This window comes from Falco naumanni, chromosome 2 (assembly GCF_017639655.2).
Source record: "Falco naumanni isolate bFalNau1 chromosome 2, bFalNau1.pat, whole genome shotgun sequence".
NCBI lineage: Eukaryota > Metazoa > Chordata > Aves > Falconiformes > Falconidae > Falco > Falco naumanni.
The window spans coordinates 101872267-101895247 of NC_054055.1; the positions used below are offsets into that span (position 1 = coordinate 101872267).

General features: G+C 41.1%; 1 protein-coding gene across 1 annotated transcript; it reads left to right on the forward strand.

Moving 5' to 3' along the window:
* The first annotated feature begins 3209 nt into the window (after window positions 1-3209).
* LOC121083714 (claudin-8-like) lies at window positions 3210-3878 on the forward strand. The gene has a single exon (XM_040584357.1). It carries the CDS (start codon window positions 3210-3212, stop codon window positions 3876-3878), a length of 669 nt encoding a protein of 222 aa, XP_040440291.1.
* The last annotated feature ends 19103 nt before the right edge of the window (window positions 3879-22981 follow it).

Below are 22981 nucleotides of genomic sequence, written 5' to 3' on the forward strand. Positions count from 1 at the left end.
CATTTTAAAAGCTAGGAAGGGAACAGAAGGTATTGTGCAAGGAAAGCATTCAAATGAACACCCTGATTTGAAGGGAGGAGAAAATGTAAATCTGAACAGAAATCCAGTGAAAGGTCAGGTGTAAAGGCTGCATGCTTGCTCAGTTGCCTGTTTTCCTCTTTGAAGGCAAATTTTGGGCTGGATATGCTTGCCTGAGAACTGGTATTACCTTGGGGCAGGTAAGCATTCAAATAGCGTAACAGATGAATGATATAAAGAATGGGGAGACTTTTAAAGTCTAGTCGGGGGTAAATGGAGTTTTCCTTTGATTTCTTCTCACCTGACACTAAAGCCACTATATCTGTCATGCCTGCTATGTAAGCATATATTTAATTTCTAGTTTAAGAGCTGTCTGCTGTTCAGGGTGATTTTGAAGTAACTCAGTCAAATAAGCATTTCTCTGAGAGGTGAGGTGGTCCTTCAGATGGAGGTACAGTTCTCTAGGGTATACAAGGGTGCAAGAGCTCCCTCCAGGGTGATTCAAACACAAGATTTTTCTGAAAAAACATAGTTCTTTGAGCGATTAGCAAAGTCAGGGACTCATTGGCATTTAAGAGGCTGACAAGATTTTCCAGCCCTCACGAGTTTCCAAGATATTGGTAATGTTCTTGATTATCCCCCCCCCCCCCCCCCCCCCCCCCCACCTGTCTCCTGAATGTCAAAACTGCCATATATTGGTTTTCCTTTCCTGCTTCCTTCCCCTCAGGTTTCAATAACAAGAACCATCCTGCCGCCGTACCCTGGGTGCTCCTCTCTTAACGCCTGTGCGGACACTGGATGTCACTTACCGTAGCTACTACTTCCAATCAAAGATCAAAAACCCACTCAACCATTCAGCACTTTCTGGATGTGTTGCTACACAAACCAGCATATAATGCATTTTAATAGTATTTCTGTGAGCAGTTCATCTTCTAAACAAACCATGCCCCGACTGCCACAGAGTGTAATTTTATGCATGACCTCTGTGGCTGACCTTCGTACAGTCACCTAAGGAAAAACTGTTTCAGAACAATCGTGCTAGATAAGGCAGTTGGATAAATAGATTCAGGGCATTAGGTATGGTCTGTTCTCCAGCTGTGTGTACCTTCAAGAGTTGGCTGCCTGAAAATGTTGCACAAAGAGTTTTTCTGTTGAAAATTTAAATGCTAGTTTTGAGAGGGCTTTTCCATAACAAGTTGATGTATTTTTTGAAGTTAAAATAAATCAAAGAACAGTTTTGAGAATTCAGACATAAAAAAAAGTCCTGTAAGATGGAGACTGTACTCAAGTAGCACAGGTCTTGTGTGCAGTCTTCTAAGGGAGCAGTCTTCTGCCAGAGAAAGGAGTTTCTTTTAGACAGGTAATCATCTATGACTTCTGATTTCATCTCCACTACTTCCTTCTTTGTGGCATCAAGCAAAGTGCCTTAACTTTTCAGTATCACAGGATTCTTTTTTTTTTTGTCTGCAGAAGAGTGATGCAATATTCCTATCTCTACAAGAACAAATCTGATAATGTATTTAGTTTCTAAAGGTTACATTTCACATCTTGCCTGAAGATATTTTTTCTCTCCAGATTCCTGCTAGCAGACTTGAAGGCAAAAATGAATTGCCCAGGTCCCCTGGGAGTATTTTCCAGATGGACATGTACCATTATACTTTATAACTTGCATTATCTGGCATTCCTTTCTTACAGTTAGTAACCATAGGAAGGAGGGCATTTTGGGTTGTGGGTGGTTTAGATGGGCAATTCACTTTTCAAGGGTTTTAGCTTTTGCTTTGAATATGTTATGTAGGTACCTAAGGCTGTAACTAAATTAGTACCATCAAAGGCAATGTCTGATATTTCCAAACACACAAAGCCCACCACACTACAACCCACAGGTAATCAAAGAATATGTCTTTCTTCAATGGCACTTCTAGGGGCCTTCGTTTTCTTTAGTGGGCCAATGCTTTTTTTTTTTTTTTTTTTTTTTTTTTTTTACTAGCCCTGTTGGTTCAAAGATCTGGAGTAACCAGAAACACATTGATTTCAACAACACCAGTGAGTTGTCATCATATACTATTATGTCAAAAATAAACATACAAAGTAAAAAATGAATAATGCGGCAGTTATTCTTAATTTGCCCAAGGCAAATAAGTCTTTGGCGTGCTTTTTTGTCCAGGCTTGTAGCTATCTGTGCAGGCTGAGATACAGGCTTGTTACGGGAGGGATCTCTGACTTCTTTCAAGGCACATTGTACGCTAAAAGACGACCTCATCCTTTTTATATCAGAAAATTGCCCCCAACCCCTCCTAATGTTATCTGGAGAAGATTATTATTACAGAACATAATGACAACACTATCCTTCTAGTCAGGAGAGAGTCTCATAGAGGATTATTTCCTAACAGCAATCTTACTTGTGGATTCAAAAGCAGAAGCTGTGAAACTCTGCCAGCTATTTTCTTTGTCATCCTTGTGAATTATAGAGCCGGTAAAGTAAAGCTTTGATGTTGATTGGAATACTTGACTTTCCTGTACCTGTCTAATATCATGATTATACTTTTGTATTTGATCAAAACGAGGAATCTACATTAAAGAGCTGTGCCAAGTACCTCCCAGCTTGATTTTGGAAAAAGAAAAATCAGATGTTTTCCCAGGGCTGTAGCGCTTAGAAAGTAAGACCCACTCCAAATCCAGGTTTAGCTTTTGTCAAAAACAACTATAATGACCTTTTTTTACATAATATTTTAACAGATGGAAGTTCAGACTTTCTGTATGAAATTTCAACATAGCTGCAATCTTGCAGTTAAGAAATTATTAGCCCTGCAATCAGGTTCCTGTAATTGAATGCCTGGCACTTAATTACAGCATCACTACAGACACACTATGAGAAGTAGTAAAATCAACTATGACACACCCCTCCTAGTCCCCCATTGGGTAGAAACTTGTCAGGCTTGATGGGCAGGCACTGTAGTCAGAGCAGGTTTCAAAGCAAATAAATAGCAGGTCCTTCTAGCCAGTCAGAAATGGATTTCCACCTGTCTGAACCTTAAACTGCAGCAAGCTGCTTTAAAAAAACCCCAACTCATCATATGAGGAAACTGCTGGAGAAAATATTCCTTCTTATAGTTTATATTTCTTTTGTGAAAAAGTGGTTTGAGAAGACTTCCTAGGCCACCTTGCTTGAGGTGTCTTTTTTCAGAAGAAGCATGGCTTGCTGTGTGCTACAAATCACTGGTCTAATATTCGGAGGTGTCGGCATGGTTGGGACTTTGGCAGCCACAGTTATGCCACAGTGGAGAGTTTCTGCCTACATTGATGGCAACATCGTGGTGTTTGAGACCATCTGGGAAGGACTGTGGATGGACTGCATCAGTCAGCTGGGCATCAGGCTGCAGTGCAAATTCTATGACTCTGTCCTGGCTCTCCCCCCACCCTTGGAGGTGTTCAGAGCCCTCATGTGCATTGCAGTGGTCCTGTCAATCATTTCCTTTTTGATGGCCATTGTTGGTGTGAAGTACACTCACAGGACCAAGGAGGATCCCCGGGGCATCAGTATCTTCATACTGGCAGCTGGAGTTACCTTTCTCCTGACAGGCATCCTTGTTCTGATCCCCGTGTCCTGGACTGGAGGTAGCATCATTCGTGACTTCTATGATCCGGAAGTCCCTATGCCACTGAAGCGAGAACTAGGAGCTGCTCTCTATGTGGGCTGGGTGAGCACTGTACTTCTCATTGCTGCAGGAGCAATGTACTGTAGCTTCTGGTGCTGGGCTGGTACATCCTCAAAATCCAGGTATCCATCGCTTTCCCGACAGAGACTGCACAAACCTGACTTGGCAGGAGGGCCATCCCTAAGTGTGCATGCCTATGTGTAGTTGCTACATGTGATCTTTCTGCTTAGCATGTCAACATGTACTGATTGACTTCAATGTCTAATTAAACTCTTAGTCTGTAATGGAGGAGCAATTTCGTTCATGTGCTGTTTACTATTGACATACATATCTGCTCTCTAACACGCTTACAGGAAATGTGTTTACATGGGCATTATATTTGAGCAGAGAAGAAAAATGTCACTGTTCTATGGGAATGAAGAATGGCATGGGAACAGCAGCAGTCAGGAGTCTCAGAGAAGATGAACAGAATATGGTCGGGCTGGTGGGAAGGCAGCTAAACCGATGTTCTGCAAAGGGAGCAGTGCATTTTACTCTACAGTAAAGTCTCCATAAGGACTGCTCTAGGACAGTGGTGCGAAGCATGGAATTTCCAGCATGGCTGAAGAAGCTGATGAATACACGGAGAAACCACCAGCAATCTAACCTCCAATACTGGCACACAAATGTTCTTGCTATCACATCAGAGGCCTCTGTGATTGAATATGTATTCCATTGATGCTTGTTAATCACTTTGCCATGAATGTATTAGTTTTTCATTGCTTGCTACCTCTTGCCTTTTATGGCTTCTCCTGTTCAATAGGTAGCACCTACTCTTCTACAAAATTCAGAACAGACCATCTGTCTTTGTGTACTTTAGAGCACTGTGCTAATGTAATGTAGAATTAAACAGACCAGACAATGTATATGTGTAATCCCTACTTGCCCATTGGAGGATCAAGGCTTCCTGCCTACATCTTCCATTGCACCCACAAAAGCCAAGCCCTGATGTTGTTCTGACTGGTTTGGTTTGTGTTCTCAAGACTTATTTGGAAATGTAGACAGAGCAGCCTGTCTGTCTGTTCACTGTGCAGAATTCAACAGTATTTGCATACTTCTTTACACAGCTGAAAACTTGGAACCTGCTTTTGACAATGTCCATGTCACAACATTGATAAGTGACCAAAGAAGATCCAGTTCAAAACATGTTTCTGGCTCTTTACACAGTAGTAATGAATAGTGCCATTTCATGGATAATTTAATGACACAGATATTCAGTCTGATCCTTTTCTGTGACTGGGATTTGAAAACAAAATGGAGTGTAATGACTTTTCGAGTTGAGTGGAGCAATGCCTCTATATATTCTTTTGACTGTTCAGTTTGAAGCAGAACACGGAAAGCCGCATTTAATGAAACAAGCCTTTTATTAACTTGACTTCAGACAAACCTAAATGAAACAGTGCTGTTGAACACAGATATTCATTACTTATATTAACTAATGTGCATTTACATTTAAGACAACCAGCTCAGATCTTTTAGTGGGAATTCTCTAGTCACCAGAAAACAGGCTTGATGTATCCCACTCATCAACTGAGCAGTCAAATCAACACTTATTAATTCCAGATAAGCCTTCAAGAGAACATTTGTAAGTAGGTTTTCTAGTACTAAAACTTTTTTTTGGTGTTGTCTTATAGCTGCTGATGTCTGTCACAGCAGCTGTCATTGGGTCAGACAGCGCATTTCAGTGGAGTCATTTGTTGACTTTGGTAATAATTTATACTACCCTGAGGACCTCCACCTATTATTTTATTGTATTTATGTCCTAAAATACATATTTTGTTTAATAAGGAACTATTTGGTGAGTAAGCCAGAATTGCACATTTTTGATTCATTTAGATATGCCATTTATGATGAGCAAAGCAGAGGATGAAGACATTAGCAATGCAAATTTGATACATATTTATGTGTAGGTAATGGATTTAAATGATGACATATTCAGTATAATGCAACTTTATGCAGGTATAAGTGCTTAAGAAGTAATTAAGAACAGTTCTTTATAACATTAATTAAAGGAACCTGAATGCCTTCAGTATCAGTGAGTTCATCTAGAAATCAGATTTGAACTGGGCGTGGCATTTACACTAGTAACCTTATTTTCGAAGAATTGAAAGATAAATCAGCTTTATTTCAACATTTAAATTAATTTCAAAGAAAACCTAAGCTTTTTACATCTAACATTAACACCTGATGACTGCATATTGCTTCATTTCTCTCTTTTACCAGTTGATCAAAAGGTGAGATCAAACAAAATCCCTAAGCTCAGACAACCTTGTGCTTGCTTGTGGGTTTGGAAACTGACCTTAATTCCAAGCATACAGCTAGGCTGGGTTGCTGCTTGGATGTTTGGAGTTTTATTGACAGAAACAGCAATTTCTGGTGAAGTGATTTAGCACTTTAGACTCACCCAAATATGTTTAAGGGTCCATGACGCTAAAATCTCTGAATTTGATGCAGAAACAAATTTCTTGTAAGGAGCTAATCTGTAAGAGATGTAGCACAGTGGTTAACCTTCTCCATTTGAACAGAACAGAAATTTATTTATTGTGGATTCTAGTGGGCAAAATGCTATAAAGATGATTACTAGGTATTTTAGCTCTGTATGTGAGGAATGCATTTGGCTGAGTAAACTGTGTGGATACATTTGTGTCTGCTAAGGGAGGCAGAGGTTTTTCTTTTTCCTTTTCCCATTTTCAAGACCTGTGATGGTCAGAACTGGCTAGCTGGAAGCTGCAGTTTCCAGGTATGAGTAAGAAAAGGAAGTTTTAAGGGCTTTAATGACAAACTGCAGTTAGGCTTTGAAAATAAACTGCTGCTGTTCATGAATTTTCTGAGGTTAATAGGAAGAGCTTGGCTTGAGGGGGGTGATGGAGGAGCGTGCACAGATCTCTAGTGCCCAAGGCTGCACCTTCTACCCTCCGTTTGCTGCTCCAGGAGACCTGAGCTCCTGCTCCTTCTGGGTTGTGTCCAGCCAGGCCTGGTCTCGGGTAAACCCAAGTGTCTAAGGTGACTCTTGGAAGTTATTTAGATGGCTGAACATGTCCTTCCCAAGTGAGATAGGTGAGAAGAGGATTCTCGGGAACATGTGTAATGCAGCAAAGACATTTAGGGAAAGGGCCACCTCTTCACTCCTGGATACAGGAGGATCATGGAAACAGAGCTTTGGTCACACACTACGTGATGGAGGACCAAGAGGAAGCAGCATGTGAATAATCTCTACTGACAGGACTTTTCTCTCAGAAGAAAAGGCCCGACGGGTGTCATTTGATGTGCATAGGTCAGGGATTACTAAAATGTTGCCAGGTTTTCCTGTACTGAAGCCCTGCTTTTATTGAGGAGTGGAGGTGGTAAACTTGCTTTAGTGATGCTATATTCACATTCCTCTAGGCACAACTGTTGGAAACTTCAGGCCTGCTGTATTTGTTAGTAACAGCTGATTAAATATTGTGGTCAAATATCTAGTTTAATATCTTGATGCTATCATATAGTTTAATATTTTGTGATTGCAGGAAAAAATACTTTGGAAATAAATATGAATGGCTGAGATTTTGCTATGTATTTGAAACAAATGTATGAACCCTTCGGGTTTTGTTGTTTGTTTTATTTGTGTTTTTGGTTTGTTTTTTTTTTTTTACCATTGTACCATTGTTTCTTTTTAATATTAAAGTGAATGAATGTATTTCCCCATTGCCAGGGAAAGACAGCTTTGGTATTTTTATAATGTCCTTTTCTGATTCAGTCTTGGTTTTTACATTGTGCTTTGGGTTTTGCTAGATAATAAACAGAGTGGGTCTGATTCCTTGGGAAATAAAATACACAAAACTGATTTAGTGCTGACTTCCAAGACTTGCTTATACGAAGTTTCCTGAAGCAAATAGATATTTCAAAAGCTGGTCCTGAAATGTATATTCATCTCTGAGATGAAGAGAAAAGATTGTGGAGCAAATAATCCACCACTAAGATGCAGCCAAGGGAATATATTTATGGCAAAAATGACGACTTAGCAAAACATTTCATTATAACAGAAAGATGAATTAGACAGGTTTTGAGACAAATAAATGCATGCAGTCATCAGTCCTGATATGCAGAGACAAAGCTTTATGTGAGGGACATTTAAGATTAAATGAGTTTGTGCTAAAAAATGTTACAACTCTCCTGCAAATCAGTGTGAGGACTCACAAAGTCAGAAATGGGAGATTGATTGTGTTCTGATTGACTGTAACCATCCTTTTGAAAAAGGCACAAGAGGTCTTTTCAGGGGAGTCCTGCGTCATCTGTGAAAACTGGGACAGGGCTGGCCCACCAAATAAACAATTCCTTTCCTTTATATCTGGTATGGAAATGCTCTCTGACTTACATACTTTTCTTTCCTGATTTGAGCCTCAGAGACTGAGTAAGACTAACTTGACATTTTATGACTACTTTAAGAAACAAAGAGCAAAAGAAAACAAGAAATACCCTGATAAGGGTTGGACATTTTCAGTTGAAAAGGTCTGTGTCAGTGCTTCTAGCATTCAGTTTCCACACACAGAAAATGTTCCAGCTGTCAATGAGGACAAACAAAAAATATTCAAAAGCACAAAGATTTCATTTTTTAGCAACATCAAGGAACAGAACTGGCTAGGGAAAGGGTTGTGACAGCAGTATTAACAAGCCATGTACACCTGCAGAGTTTTCTCATTTCCAAGGATCAGAATGGATTGAAGCCAGTGTGACCTCTGTAATGATATAATCAATTGCATTATTATTAAAATAATTAAAGGAAAAAGAGAAAATACTATATTGAACTCAGCTGTTTGTACCAGAGGAACAGCAGAACGCAAAAGGTTACCTGAGATTTCATCCCCATACTTCCAGCCCTTTAAAAATGAAAGAATGAGCTAATTTTACCATTAGGCTTTTTATTCTTTTATCTAGTCATTTTCCTGTCCCTCCAAAAAGGCTTCCTGCTTGAATGTGTCACAATCTGAAGTGTGAAATTTTGAGGCATTATAGAAAAGTAAACTTTACGGTGCCTCTACTTTCTGTTACCAGCCAGCTCAAGCAGCAAGCTGAACAGTGCTGATGCAGAGACTTGGTATCAAAGTGACACTGCTCTTCACAGTGCCTCCTTCACCTGGGCTCTGCAAACCAGAACAAATCTTGCTGATAAAACGAGCTTTAAGAAGTGTCATTTTAATGAAGGATTCTGGATCTGTCTGTTATCCAGGAGTGCTCACTGTTTGAGTTGTAATGGTTGCTGCAGTGACTAGGGGAGCAAAGCTGGAGAACCTGGATGCAGCTCTCTGCTCTGAAGTGGGAACTGACTGAATTGTCCCAAGATGTTTGAACTATTTATTGTTCATCCTAATGCATGTACACTTCCCTTGCCCCAATAATTTCTGAACACTACCTGTGTACCAATCACTAGAGATGAATTTATCATGCAGCTCCTTTCAGCATTTCTTCTTTTAAAATTTAGACATTGCCCTTCATTTAAACAACAAAAACAGAGCTCACAGCAATTCAACTGACAAAACCAACACCTTTGTGTGAGAAAGGTGCTTCAAAAGTAGAAACCACAAACCCATCAAGTTCTGTTCCCTGCATCAGCATCAGTCAAACTGAATAATACATTAAGCCTGCAAATCTCTGTTGCCCGCTTCTGCCACAGACCTTAATCTGTGGTCTTTGTCTCAGTTACCGTGAAGTAGTCCCTGATTGCCAAATGACAAAGATGATGAGTACATTAGTGTTTCAGCTTCTGTCTGATGGATGAGTGACTGACAGAATGATAAGCAATGTTTATTCATTCAGAGTTTCCACTGTAATGCCAGATGGTGCTGGGAGATAGAAAATAATCTCTAGACCCCAACAAACATTGCCTCACATACTGTCACATTCATTCTGAATTTAGCAAAAATTGGGAACATAAACTACACATGTTGAAGAAAAAGTATATTGTTATCTAAGTAATTTTGTGAGGCCAAATTTCACAGGCTAGTCTGAGTCCTGGTCGCTCACTGGTACACCCAAAATGTGCGTGTGGCTTGTGGCTGGCCACAGGCTTTTCTTACACCAGCCTGGTGGCTGCCGCAGCCCTGACGGGGAGATGCAGGGAAGGCCAATGCCGGTGCCAGAGCTCCTGCCCGCAGCTCCAGGACAGAGGGCACACGATGGTGGGCTGCCTTTGCAGGGGTCTAAAGGAAGAACACGCTCCTTCCCTCATCTAAACATCTCCTTGTGGTGGGTTGACCTTGGCTGGCAGCCAGATGCCCACCCAGACTCTCTCTCTCCCCCCTCTCCTTCCCCTGCTCCGGTGTGCTCCCTGCAGAGGCTGCAGGGGATCCCCGCTGGGCACCTCCTCCCCTCCTGCCCTCTCCCCTCGGGCCGGCCGGGCTGTTCCTGACCCGTTCCCCCTCAGCGCCGGCAGCGCTGCCCTCCCTCCCGCAGGTTTCCCCACGGCCATGGCGGCCATGGTGGAACTGGCTGGAAGCGGCTGTGCCTGGCATGGGGCAGCCCCAGCTGCTCCCCACAGCGGCCACCCCCGTCCCCCATGGCAGACCCTCGGCACCCGCTGCTGGTACAGCTGCGCTGCAGGTTTCCTGCCGGGGTGCAGCAGCGAGGGGCAGCTGGGGGCCATCGGGGCAGTGCCGTGCCCTACTCCCACCCAGACCTCACGCTGCAGCCCCCAGCAAGGTGAGCTGGTCTGGGCCGACGGTGGTGACTGGAGTGGTGACTGGGTCCGGCCGTCACCTGGTGCCACTGCAGCCCCAGGCCTGGCTGGGATGGCAGCCCTCAGCGTGAGGCAGCATTGGAAGGGGACTGGGCTGCAGCCACATTGTGTGGCAGAACCGTGTCAGAGCTGGCCTTGGGCACTGGCAGCCAGACCCTGGAGGGAGTGGAAAAGGTTGTAGAGCCTCTTGGTGCACTGTCCTGACATTTCCCATCCGTAACAGTCTAACCCGGGTGCGTTGTGTTTGGGCCTGGAAATCTCCTGGAGTCCTCCTGCCCTTTGGGCCAGCCACAGCCGGCCAGGATGGGAGCGGTAAGTGCGATCGAGAGGGGTGCTGCTCTGCACAGCGCCGGGGGGAATGCTCTGATGAGATGACCAGCTCATGCCGTGGAGGAGCACAGCTGCTGCTCGCACTCTGTACGCTCTGTCTGCAGCAGATGCCTGTGCTGCTGTGCTGGGACATGCCTTCTCTCCAACAGTGTTTGCCCCTGTTTTCCAAGTCTGCTTCTGTGCATGTCTCTTCAAGTAGCAAAATGCAGTGATTATCAAAGTGATTATCAAGAAATGGAATTTGTGGAGTAAGCAACTCAGTTTGCTGAGGGATGCGTGCAAGGCGATGAAGTGTTGTTTAATACAGGCAGCAAAAAGCACTAACCTGTCTCTGAGAAGAGCTCTCCCTGGGCTTACCACACCTATTACCTGGTTTGTGTGCCACCCAAAAAGCTGTTTGACACCGTGCAATTTGGAGACACTCTACTGCCAAGAGCTAATTACATGCTAATCTTTCTTTGAGTGGTACCTATGCCAAATCAAGAGAGACTGAGCATTCCTGTGTCCTGGTTTCAGCTAGGATAGAGTTAATTTTCTTCCTAATAGTTGGTAGTGCTGTGTTTAGGATTTAGCATAAGAATAATTTTGATAACACAATGATGGTTTTAGTTGTCACTAAGTAGTGTTTATACTTTCAAGAACTTTACAGCTTCTCATGCCCTGCCAGGGAGAAGGCTGGAGGGGCAAAAAAGGCTGGGAGGGAACAGAGCCAGGACAGCTGAGCTGAAGTGACTAAAGGGATATTCCACACCATACAACATCATGCTCAGTATATAACCTGGGGGGAGCTGGCCGGGGGCTGCCAGTTGCTGCTGAGGGACTGGCTGGGCATCAGTCAGCGGGTGGTGAGCAATTGTATTGTGCATCATTCAGATTTTTTCTTGGTTTTTGTTCCCTTGAATTTTACTTCTCTTTCTCTTTTTACTACCTTCCTTTTCATCATCATCATCATCATCATCTCTATTATTATTATTTATATTACTATTACTACTATTATTTTACTGTATTTCCATTATTAAACTGTTCTTATCTCACCCCATGGCTTTTACCTTTTTCCCAGCAGGAAAGGTGGGGGTGTGAGTGAGCGCTGCATGGTACTTAGCTACTGGCTGGGGTTAAACCACGACACTGTGTAATACACTCTTTGTAAACCTATGGTTCACCTGGCCTTACAGTGCTAGCATGTGGTTTCAGATCAATAACATTTCATACAGAAAGCCAAAATACCTTTAATATCTTCCATGGTGAAATAAAGGTATAGGGATGCAAGACTGAGATAAACGTTCAAGTTGTTTTAGTACACTCGTGAATTAGGAGTGAGGGTAAAGTTCAAAGTTTATTGAAGACAATGGAAAGATTTTTGTTATGACCAATAGATCTTTTAAGCATCAAACATGTCAACATCAGTTATAGTTACACAGGATTAGCTGTCACTGGTCCTGGAGATAGTTGTTCAGTTGGTCAGAGTTTCATATAGGAATGGATAACACCCTGCAAATGCCTGCTGAGATTTGGTGTTGGGTCTTCCTTTTCCTTTAGCATTTCTGGAACAACACTCCCAACTCCTTATATATGCATATGCATGTTGCTAAGCAGTGTGTATGCACACACACACCCCCACACACAGGTAGAAACATGATAATCACGTACACTGGAATTTTTTTCCATAATTTAAAAAGTGTTTCCAGATTGCACAATCTGTTATATTATTGGTAAACTAAAAGTTGCTAAACATGGAGATTTTCCAAAGATTAGAAGGACATAATTAAGTACAGTTTACTCACTGTGTATTTACTTCTTTAATTAGCAGCTCAAAATCCATCCATTCCTTTAAGATATATTTGGGGAATTTTTTTTTTTTATGCTGTCCTGTCAGAAGTAGAGTTAATGAATCCAGGTTTCATCCATGTTGCCTTACTATTCCCCTTATGGCAACTTGCACTGCAGGGCAGGTAGGCATGTGCAAGCTGCCGGACACCTTCTCCAGTGGGTGGGAGACATGGCTGTGGGGCTGGGCACAGTCACATCCCCACCAGAGATCTGCTGTTTAGGCCATTTGGCTCTCCCTCCGTAGCTGCGTGTGGGGTTTTTTTCCCTTTTTTTTTTTTTCCCTTTCTTTAAACATTTTCTCTGAAATTTGTAGTAACTAATTTATCTTTGAGGCTTTGACCCCTGTGTCAAATAGGATTGAAATTGGCTGACAGGTACTGGTGTTACTAGGGAAGCTGGACCGACAGAATAACTGCAGAAGACTAATTTTCATGAGAACGAGCGCTGAAAATACATTTTTAATGAGGTTTGATCTACCATATTTTCCTATGTTATTTATGTGGTAGAATATGTAGTTCCTAGCACTTCTATGAGAATAGTCTTAGTCAGCTAACTTCAATCTCCAAACCAGCAAACAAAAAATAATCTTTTTCACAGGCTCTAGATTAGTAATGGTTATTGATGTGCTCTTTTCCTTTTCTAAATGATTTGACAAGAATAGATTATTTTTTAATGCCAGAGTATTGTAGAAATCTTGTAGAAATCAGAGAATTGTAGAAATGTGATACAAAACTCTCACATCTAGGGTTTTTTATCTTCCCATCACATTTTAAATAATATGTCAGTCTATTTATTATTAGACTTTCATTTTACATTGTATGTCTGTGAGTGTATGTAGTTGGTTGCATAAAAAGATATCAGTTGGCATCAGCAGAATAAAATAGTGGTATCTACATGTTGGAATAATGTCATGTTTTTGACTGTGCAGCCTACTTTACTAGCAGAGCATTGCTGCTCCAGGAAATCAATGAAATAACACTTTAAAAATTATTACTAGTATTCTATATTAAGAGAAGGAAATACAGAAAAAGACATGGCTGGGGTTTTGTTTTATTGGGCATGATCACTTCAGTGAAGAAAAAGTCATGCCTTGATGAAAACCATAAAGCCGATGATTTATGTAAGACTTGATGATCTAATAGTACCATCAAAGAAGAAAACAGAAAGATTAAGTGATTAGTGGGATTAATAACTAAAATTTCAGTTGGGCTAAAGACTGTTTAATAAAGTGATTCTAGAACAGCTGAAATGCTAGGTTTGTACTGCTCTAGAATGTTTACTTTTTTCCCCAGTTATGTACAAAAGGATTAATTGATCTTCAATTAAGGGAGAAAGTAAGATGACCCAGGGGAAGGGCAAAAAAGCCAATCTTTTTAAAATATTCATATCATTCTATATAATTGTCAAACTATGAACAGTTCTTGCAACAGATGCTAGGACGTAGTAGTTTGATTTTTAAAGCTGATTACAAGAACAGAGACAGTGTGTTTAGGTGAATGAATTCAAATTGATATTTATTTTTCCAGAAGCATGTTTAGCAGTAGCAATAATGCAATTGCTAGCCACAGGAAGTGTTTTGAGGTCTAAATCAATTAATCAGTCTTAATAATGGCTGAAAACAAAATTCAACTTTCAATATACTGGGGTTCTTGTTAAAAAAGATTGATTTCCTGCCCTTTTTCTAGCTAAAAACCCACGCCCCTGTTTTATTTATATATTTGAATATTTACTTTTGTATGTACTATTAGCATTAAGGTTTAATACATCTTGTGTCTCTGTTGTCAAATCATAAATCATGGGTTCCCCAAATTCCCAGTGCAGCTATTTATTCAGGAAAACCAAGTATTCTTAGATTACTCTGCACTTTTATTTTATGACAGACTGGGTGATCAGATTAGTTGCACAGAACAAGTTGTTTCTGCAAAGCATCTTCTAACAGAAGTGTTGAAGGACATCTTAGACTTTACTGAAGTCCGTACCTAAAAATAAAATCAGGGTTTGAAGGTAGGATATGTAATATGGATTTAAGCAATAATTATGAGTGGGTAAGGACAGAGAAAGGCAAAACTCTATTTTAAAAGGGTAATGACTGAGCAGAGGGAAGCTGGAAGGTTTTGAAAGTGCAGAAAAACAACACTGGTGGCATTTGGAACACTGTAATAAGAACTGCAGTACTTGAACTGAAATGTCAACACATAGTGTTTTCTAGCAAATGGCAGCCAAACTTCAGAAACACTGCAGGCACCTGATTGAGAAGCATCTGTGCTGGGAAACATGACTGTCCAAACCATACTAGAAGTATAGGGCAAGACTACTAGAAGTTAGTGCTTAGGCATTGTTTTGTGTCTTTAAATAACTCTCCATGTATTATGTAAATTCTGCGTTTTCTGTGAGACCAGGAAGATGCGTGATTCAGGTTTTGTAGATGGAGGAAATTTTAAGGCCCTGGTTACACAATACACACAAGTGCAGGCTTGCCTTCGCTGACTTCTTGTGTGCCTGTCTAAACTGACGCCCTGGTGACTTCTTAGGTTTCAGCAGCTAGGAAGCATAGCAGTGTTAGCACTTCCAGGGCCAGATTCCTCGGATGCACCCTGTCAGCTCCATCAGCCCAGTGAAGCCTGAACACCGTGTACCATGCAGAGGACGAGGCTAAGCAATACTTCGTTCTCAGATACAAGATCAGACCACTCCACTCAGATATGCTCTTAACAAGTAACTAGGAGGAATAAACAGTATGAAAAACAAAGGTGTGAGAAAAGATGAACTATTTCCAGAGAGGAGTTAAGCATATAGGATCTAAGCAAGTGGGTGATAGGGAAGCTAGGGGCCTAGAGGAAATTAGCGGCAGCAAAGTGGCTTGCAAAAGAAGGAATGGTTTAAATTGTGCGTGTGTGCTGGGGATTTAAACACATATCCAGATCAATGATGGTTGTGAACTCTCATTCAAAACTCAGTGTATTCAATACACTCCAATAACACCTGCGGGTGCTGCACAGAGCCTTCATGTTTCTCACGGGACTGTATGGGCTCAGTCGGTGTTGAAAAGTCTTCATCAGCATTTTGTATTTTGCATCTTGACCAGCTGCCAATTCCTGTTGGAGCTACGTGTGAGTACATGTGAAGGAATGACAGAAATATCTTCCTGTCGGTGATTTTGAAAGGCAGAAATAAATAATAAAGGATTGCCTTTTTCTTACATCTGTATTAACTGAAAGAATTCTAATAAACCGGGAAGGCTGGGCACACGTTCACAGAGTCACACGGGTTTGTCTGTGACAGAGGACATTCTTGTTAAATAATGCAGCAATGAAGCAACAGTTTAAGAATATAGATGGAGAGATAAATAGATGTTTCATGACTCTCACCTTAATTACCTATTCATCAAGTATAACTGATCATGCAGAAATGCCACCTGGCTTGCAATATTCTGGATGAAGGAACACTGACTAATCTCCAGTCTTCGTGCCTGTCTTCGGTAGCTCTTTTTAGTAACAGATGAAGTATTTCTCCTGTTCCTTCATTCTTAATTTGCCACAAAGCACTTAGATGAAATCTCTGGTCCTGGTGACTTGTTGCAGTGTAAATGATCACTTCTGTCTCATGTCTTTTCCAAGAGCTTTCTGTCTCTGATAGTGTCTTATCCATCCTGCTGGCCAACAGCGGATCTGAGGCAGGTATCTCCCCTATTTGTTCTTCAGTAAGCCATTTACCTTTTGGAGGGCTTTGGCTCTCCTTGAATTGGGCTGTTTATTTGCCAGTACTGAAGTCTTTTACAGATTTTCAACTTCTGACATGGATAAAGAACTCAATATTGTAGATTTAATGGCCTTTTGTGTATTGGTTTTATCTTTTATATCTGCTTTGGTACAGTGTCTCAAATGGACAGCACATGCTAAATGCCTACCTAGTCTCTCTTTCCCTACAGCCCTGCAACAGACACAAAAAAATTTCACTCTTCTTATAGTATTATACTATACACTGAAACTTGACCGACAATATTCTTTCAGAATATTCAGAACTTGCTTTGTATATTCCATAGAATCCTTTCTTTTGCTGTAATTAATTCTCCACATCTGGCCAAAGATTGCATTTCTTATCTTCCTGAGCATAAAAGTTCTATTAATATGTAAATTAGCAGGTTTTAGTTTTCTTGGAGAACTTTTTAACATTTTAATGATAAGTTCACAATAGTGGTCCCTTTCTATGCTTCAAAAATATAAGTTTTGCTTATATTTCACTACAGAATGCCAAAGTAAAAATCAGATTTTTGTTACAGCAAGGTAGATTAGTACTGGACAGCATAGTTCTCTTCCAGTGGCTGTGGATAGTTGTCAGCAGAAGCAGGCATAAGTGTGTAGGAAATGAATGAATTTAGGGAGCTGAATCCTGAACGCTGTAAAAAAAAAATGAGCAACGTTTGTAGTAGCAGTCAGAATGATCCAAGAAGACAGAGTCACCTGCCTTGACTATATTATGTACAGAAGATGGCTTTACATGTGCAGTTGTATCTGTTGTGGGTACCTCACACACACACACACACCCACCCCCTGCCCCAGATTGCTGGCAGTAGGTGTTAGACCCACAGACTGAAACAGAAAAACACAGCCTCCATCCATCCTAGGTGCCTGGGAGGTGTCTGTTGTTGCCAGGGCAGTAAGTCAACGTAGCTTTGTGGAAGTTCGTGGAGCTGAGCATATACCTGCTGAATGTCTGGCTTTTGGAGGGGACAGTTTCATGAGCTGTAAAGGATATTTTATGGATAAAAAGAGGTCCTTTCCTTTGACTGCTGTCAATGTAATGGAAACTTTCAGGCTTATATAAGAAAAAAGCTGAAAATTCAAACAGACAGCATTGCTTAGCCTGGAAGTCTATTTCCTGGAAAGCTTTATGATTTCTAAAAGGATGTATTTGACTCTGATGCATGAATGTCCAAAAAATGTGTGTGACTGTGGCACACTGTCTTCTCTACCAGCACATGATAAAAAATGCATAGATGTGGTGCTTAGCAACATGGTTTAGTGATAGACTTGCAGTCCTGGGTTAACTGTAGAACTTAATGAACTCAAAGGTCTTTTCCAACCTAAATGATTCTATGATGAAATGGAAAGTTAGGTTTCTTCCTGAATACACTTTGTGACATTTTTTCTCTTGGTAAGGTTTCTACAACCCTGTAAATCCCACACTAACGGTGTATGGTTTGCATTGGTACCACCTCCTCCAGTTACGAACTGGGAACACCCGTACAAACACTGGCCCACTAGCAACATTAAATTGGTATAAGGCTGTGCATGGCTTACTGCCACTGTAGCTGAGGAAAGGACCAAGGGTGAGGGCAGGGGCTGAAAGGGCTCCCACTAGCACTAGCAATTAGGGAGGCTGTCAGCGAGACAACTTGCTAGCTAGCTCTGCTGTCACCTGTTGGGGGGAGTGGGGGGTGTGTATGGCACAAAGACTGAGAGAAATTTCTGTAAAGAAAAAATCAGCAAATGTGATTATAATTGCAGAAGACACGATTTTTAACCTAAATTTGACAAATACCTGATTAGGTAACCTTGCTACTTGCATTTTAGGAAATGCAAAGGATAGACACTTTTGTATGGAAAGCAGTTCTCAAAACTGTTTTCCCGTATTTTAAAAACTGGACATATTCATCCTCATGACTTTAGGAACTTGCCAAGACAAAAGAATTTGGCCCACTAGGAAAGTTATAATTAATAAATTCAATTAGGCCATAGACATGTCCAGCTTGTTCAGTCTTCATCATTTGCCTTGGAAGATGATTGGGGTAGGATAATATACATACTGCAGTTGTTACAAACACTGTCAAGTGAAGACACAGATTTCAGTCTGTGATTTTTCTGAGTACTTCTGCATGATTCAATACACTTCTTTCTCTTTTGTATATTGCACAAAGATATGTGTGCAGGATACCCTTTTTCTTAGGCTGTTTTCTTCCTCAAAATACATTTTTCAAATCCTTAACAAGTATTTTGCTCCACCTTTCCTAAAAGTCCCACTGACATTTTTGAGAGTGAACCGTTTCTCCGAGTCTTCTCTGCCCCTGAATGCTGAAGAAGCCATGGTAGTAGCACTGCTGAGAGAAATAAAACTGAACACCACAAGTCACAATTCTCCCACACACGGAATAGGAGACTGCGGTAGTATCTGGTCTACCGACAAGGCTTGCACTCCTGTTAATTCATTTGCTTCAGCCTGAGAGCTGCGACTGGCGGTGCACGTCGTGACTCAAGGCAGCCCCACTAAAACCAATACTGAATAACCTTAGCAGTAGAAATGCATCCTACTATGATGAAGGATTTTTAAAGCAAAGTTTATGCCCTGATTCTACACTAAATAGCTCTAGATAGCACAAGCCTTGTGGGATGACTCTCATCTAAAGATTCAGAAAACCTGTGGCATTCTATACACTTGAACTTCTGGAGTCTTTTTGCTGGCATTTTCCCTAGCTGTCTTCCCCTTTATTTCCCTCTTACCATCTGATCTCCCCTCCAGAATATCCCTGCCTTTCAGCTCTTCCTGAAATTTTGTTCTTCCATGATTGGAGGTGGTGTGTCCCCCTACACGCCCACAGAGAACACTTGCTTTCTGAGAGATGGGGAATCCTAAAATAGCTGTTTAATGCCACATAGTCTCTGGAGCCCCAGCACTTAAGCATGTGCCTTATGTCTGTGCTGCATGCCAGACAGTTATCACTGGCTACTGAAAGATGATTCTGGTTTTCCTGCCCCCTGTGATGCCAGCTTGCCATGTGACCCCTGCAGCTGCAATAGGATGTGCTCTGCTATGCTTCTGACCCTCTGTAGTAAGTAGTGGGAAGCTACAGAAATTTGTAAAGTGCCCTTTTCCCCTGTGTCCTGGGATGAAAAATATTTGGGTTTTACCCAGTTGCCCTAAAAAGAATCATAATTCAAGCAGGTAGGGGAAATGCAAACAAACGCATTTATTTATGACACACAGTAGACAACAGTTGCAAGTACTTATAAAGACCAACAAAAGAAAATAACATGCTGCAGGTGTGTTGCGATAGCACAGATAAATCAGTCACACGGCAAGGTGCTGTCAAAAGCTCTTGCATGGCCCCTGGTGAGCCAGTTCAGGAAGGTCATTGAGCTAAAAGCTAATGCTGAAGTTAATCCAGCAAAAAAAAGAAGTATTAGTTTTCAGCCAGATCAGCTGTCTGAAGTGGCTCACACTGTGGTTAAACTCACATGAATACTAGCACGAGAGAAGGGTGGAGGACTGGGAGAGACTGAACAGCCCAGATTTCATCATCCTAAGCCCCTGAGAACTGCACCTGCATGTGCCCATGTCACTGCAAAACACTTCTGTCATTTATACAAGTTTGTACAGGTAATGTAATGTAAGTAAATAAACATCAGCATGGAGTAAAAATACATAGTTCGTCACTAGTTTTTCATTGGGAGGATACAGAGTCATCTGCTCTGGGATGACTATAAGTTCCAGCTAGCTGAATCTCAGATTCTTTCTCTTGGGCATTCAGTATTGGAGAGATGGAAAGCAGTATGTCAACTGAGCGCCTCACTTTGAAAGTTCTGAAATTAAATTTAATTAAAGAAACAGAAATTTTGATACAATCAAATATGGTAGTTTCTGAAGTCTGTGGATCAGAGCCTGAGAGCTGATGTAAATTTGCCAACACCAAAATGTGGAGAACTACTTGCCACTACCATTAAATTTTTCAAAGTGGCTTAAAATCATATTTTAAACCAAAATGACTGACTGAAGTTTTTTGTATGTCTTCTGAATCTCAAAGTCCTTAGGTTCCTCTGCATGAACTCTACTTTGAAATCATAAATGCTGGAGTGTTTTAAGTTAGGGAGAACTTCAAAAGTTGGGATTCTTCCATAATCCACTGACTCAAGGGATTTTAAGAACATCAAACAAAGCTAGACTTTCAACTAAATCCTAATAGCTGGCATATTGAATTAATTTATATATGTATGCATATATATTTGCATATAGGAACATAACTAAAATAAAAAGACTATTCCCTTAAAGGAATTTACAGTTCTTATGAGTTTTCATTCCTGTAGGCCATGTATGTAATCTCTGGCATAAACAGTCTGAATATTTGAAACCAGGTCACTTGATTAGTTCTTGATCTTTTTGTTTCTTTTCCTCAGGGTTCATTTGGGTTTTTTTTGTTGTTGTTTGTCTGACATTACTCCTGTCTAACGAAGAAAACAGGAGTTTTAATGTTAGTTAATTCTGAAGTGGCTCTGGAGCTGAACAAGACTTCATGGAAGAGTAGATTTACAGCTGCTCTGGTGCCCGGGGAGAGAAAGATAGGAAAAGTTATTTCCCTTGTGGTTGCTTCTTGGACCTGTCAGGAAAAAAAATCTTAGTTGTTAATGCAGGTGAAATACATATCATTAGTCTTAAACCACCACGAAAGCAGGTAAGAAACAGCTATCTGTTGCCTGTGCAATGTGCAGCCACCTCAGTCCTTGTTTAGTTCTGGGAAAGGAAATTCTTAAACAAAGACCTATTTTGAACTTATTTCTACCGGGGATTTACATTTTTCGGGTTCTGATATCAAAAGGTGAAATATTTGGGAAGCACTAAGAAGGCAGAAGGACATGTACTGTACCTCAGGAGAAGTGATAGCTGCACTTCATGCTTTTTCATGTTGTAGTGCTTGTTAATAACACTATTTTTATAGCTGAGAAGACATCTCTGTTCTAAAGTTCTCACATTTCCTCAGCTTGCAAGTATTTTCCTGTATTCTGCACATGCGTGACAGAATAGTCAGTTACTAGTTTCCAGCAGAATTTAATTCTCCGTGATGTGTTGGCTGAAAATTGTGGCTAGGGACATGTTAACAACACAATCAAAATAAAAAACGGTTTTGACTTCCTTAGTGACCTCCAAAACCCACCACGTTTCTGCAAAACAGAAGGTTCTGTTTTCTCTGTGAGCTCTTTCACATGCATAAAGAATGTGAATGGTGGTATGAAATAAATCAATCTTCAGTCAAATCAGATTACTTAAGCTTAGTTGGAAAGCAGAATGTCATCTATGGTTTGGCACTAAACTTACTTTATTAAAAACTGGTTTTCTTTTTCAGTGTATTGACATAAAAATACATCATATTTGTTGTGAAATAGTAATTTGTCAATATAAGCTCTTAACTCAAGTTTTCAGTCATGCCAAAGCGACGTGGAGAGCTGAACTCATTAACAAAATTGATTTAGGTTTCAAAGGTACAAGTGACACTCAGGAGCTAGGTCTCCGGCAGATGAGACCTAGGTCTGCCCAGGTGCTCTGCCACAAGTCGGTGCCTTTGGGGCCAAGTCTGCAGATGGGAATGTGCATGCCTGTCCGGGCTGCCTTAATTAATCTGGCACATTTGCTGAAACCAGCAGAACTGGATTGACTGGGGCACTGGGGATCTGTTGTGCTATGAAGTAGTAATCTGCAAGACAGAAGGGGCAGCAACCAGGTATGAGGAGGTAACATGGCACTGGAGCCTGCTGAGGCAGTAATGGGGGTCAGAGCCAGCCTCTCCCTGACAACAGATGGGACGAAGTGAGAATCTGAGAGTTTGAACCACCTCTGATCCCTGGCTCATCACTTGTAGGGAAGTGGTGGCATCAGATTGAGCTAAGCATCTGGTGAAGAAGCAGTGGCTTGTAGTAGGGACGTTAATCCACAGCTAAGACAGATTTCTAGACCCAGGTTGTGGCACTGTGGGACTCAAACATACACTTGCTCCAGGGAAGATGAACTGATGTGTTGCTTTGGTGCATCTGCTTGGATGAGTTCAGCTACCACCCTGCCTTGGTGTCTAGACATTTCAGTGTAGCTACAATTAAATAGGAAAAGGATATCAGCAATTGAATAATTGCTTCCCATTGTCTTTAATAATTTCTGCAGGTAAATACAAGGGCTGAATCTAGCTAGAATGACAAAGTCATAAACAAGAAAATAAAGCAAGCTCTTTGTTTTAATTAGCAGTTCTGCAACCAAATGCATCTGCTGGGAATGAACAAAGAAAAGGATTGCGTAGTATCGTTTTGAGGCTGGGTGTCAAGAGAGGGTAATTGATGCATTCTGCCAACCTGACAGTAATTTGTCAGGCATGTTACAGACCTGTACTACTGTCTCTGTTTAAGATGAGATGTCCTACTTTCCTGATTAAAACGAACTCCTGATTTGCAATTCTGAACTAAGGTAATTGCTTCAGCAGCATTCCAAACTGGGCTACAATTATGGAGTGGGCATGCATTAACAGTGGTAATTTAATTTGTGTGTCCATTTGTTACACAAGTAAAGAGTCTTTCAGACATTACTGTTAGTGATATTTTTGCCTCTAATACATATTGGAGGCCACATTCACAAGATATACTTT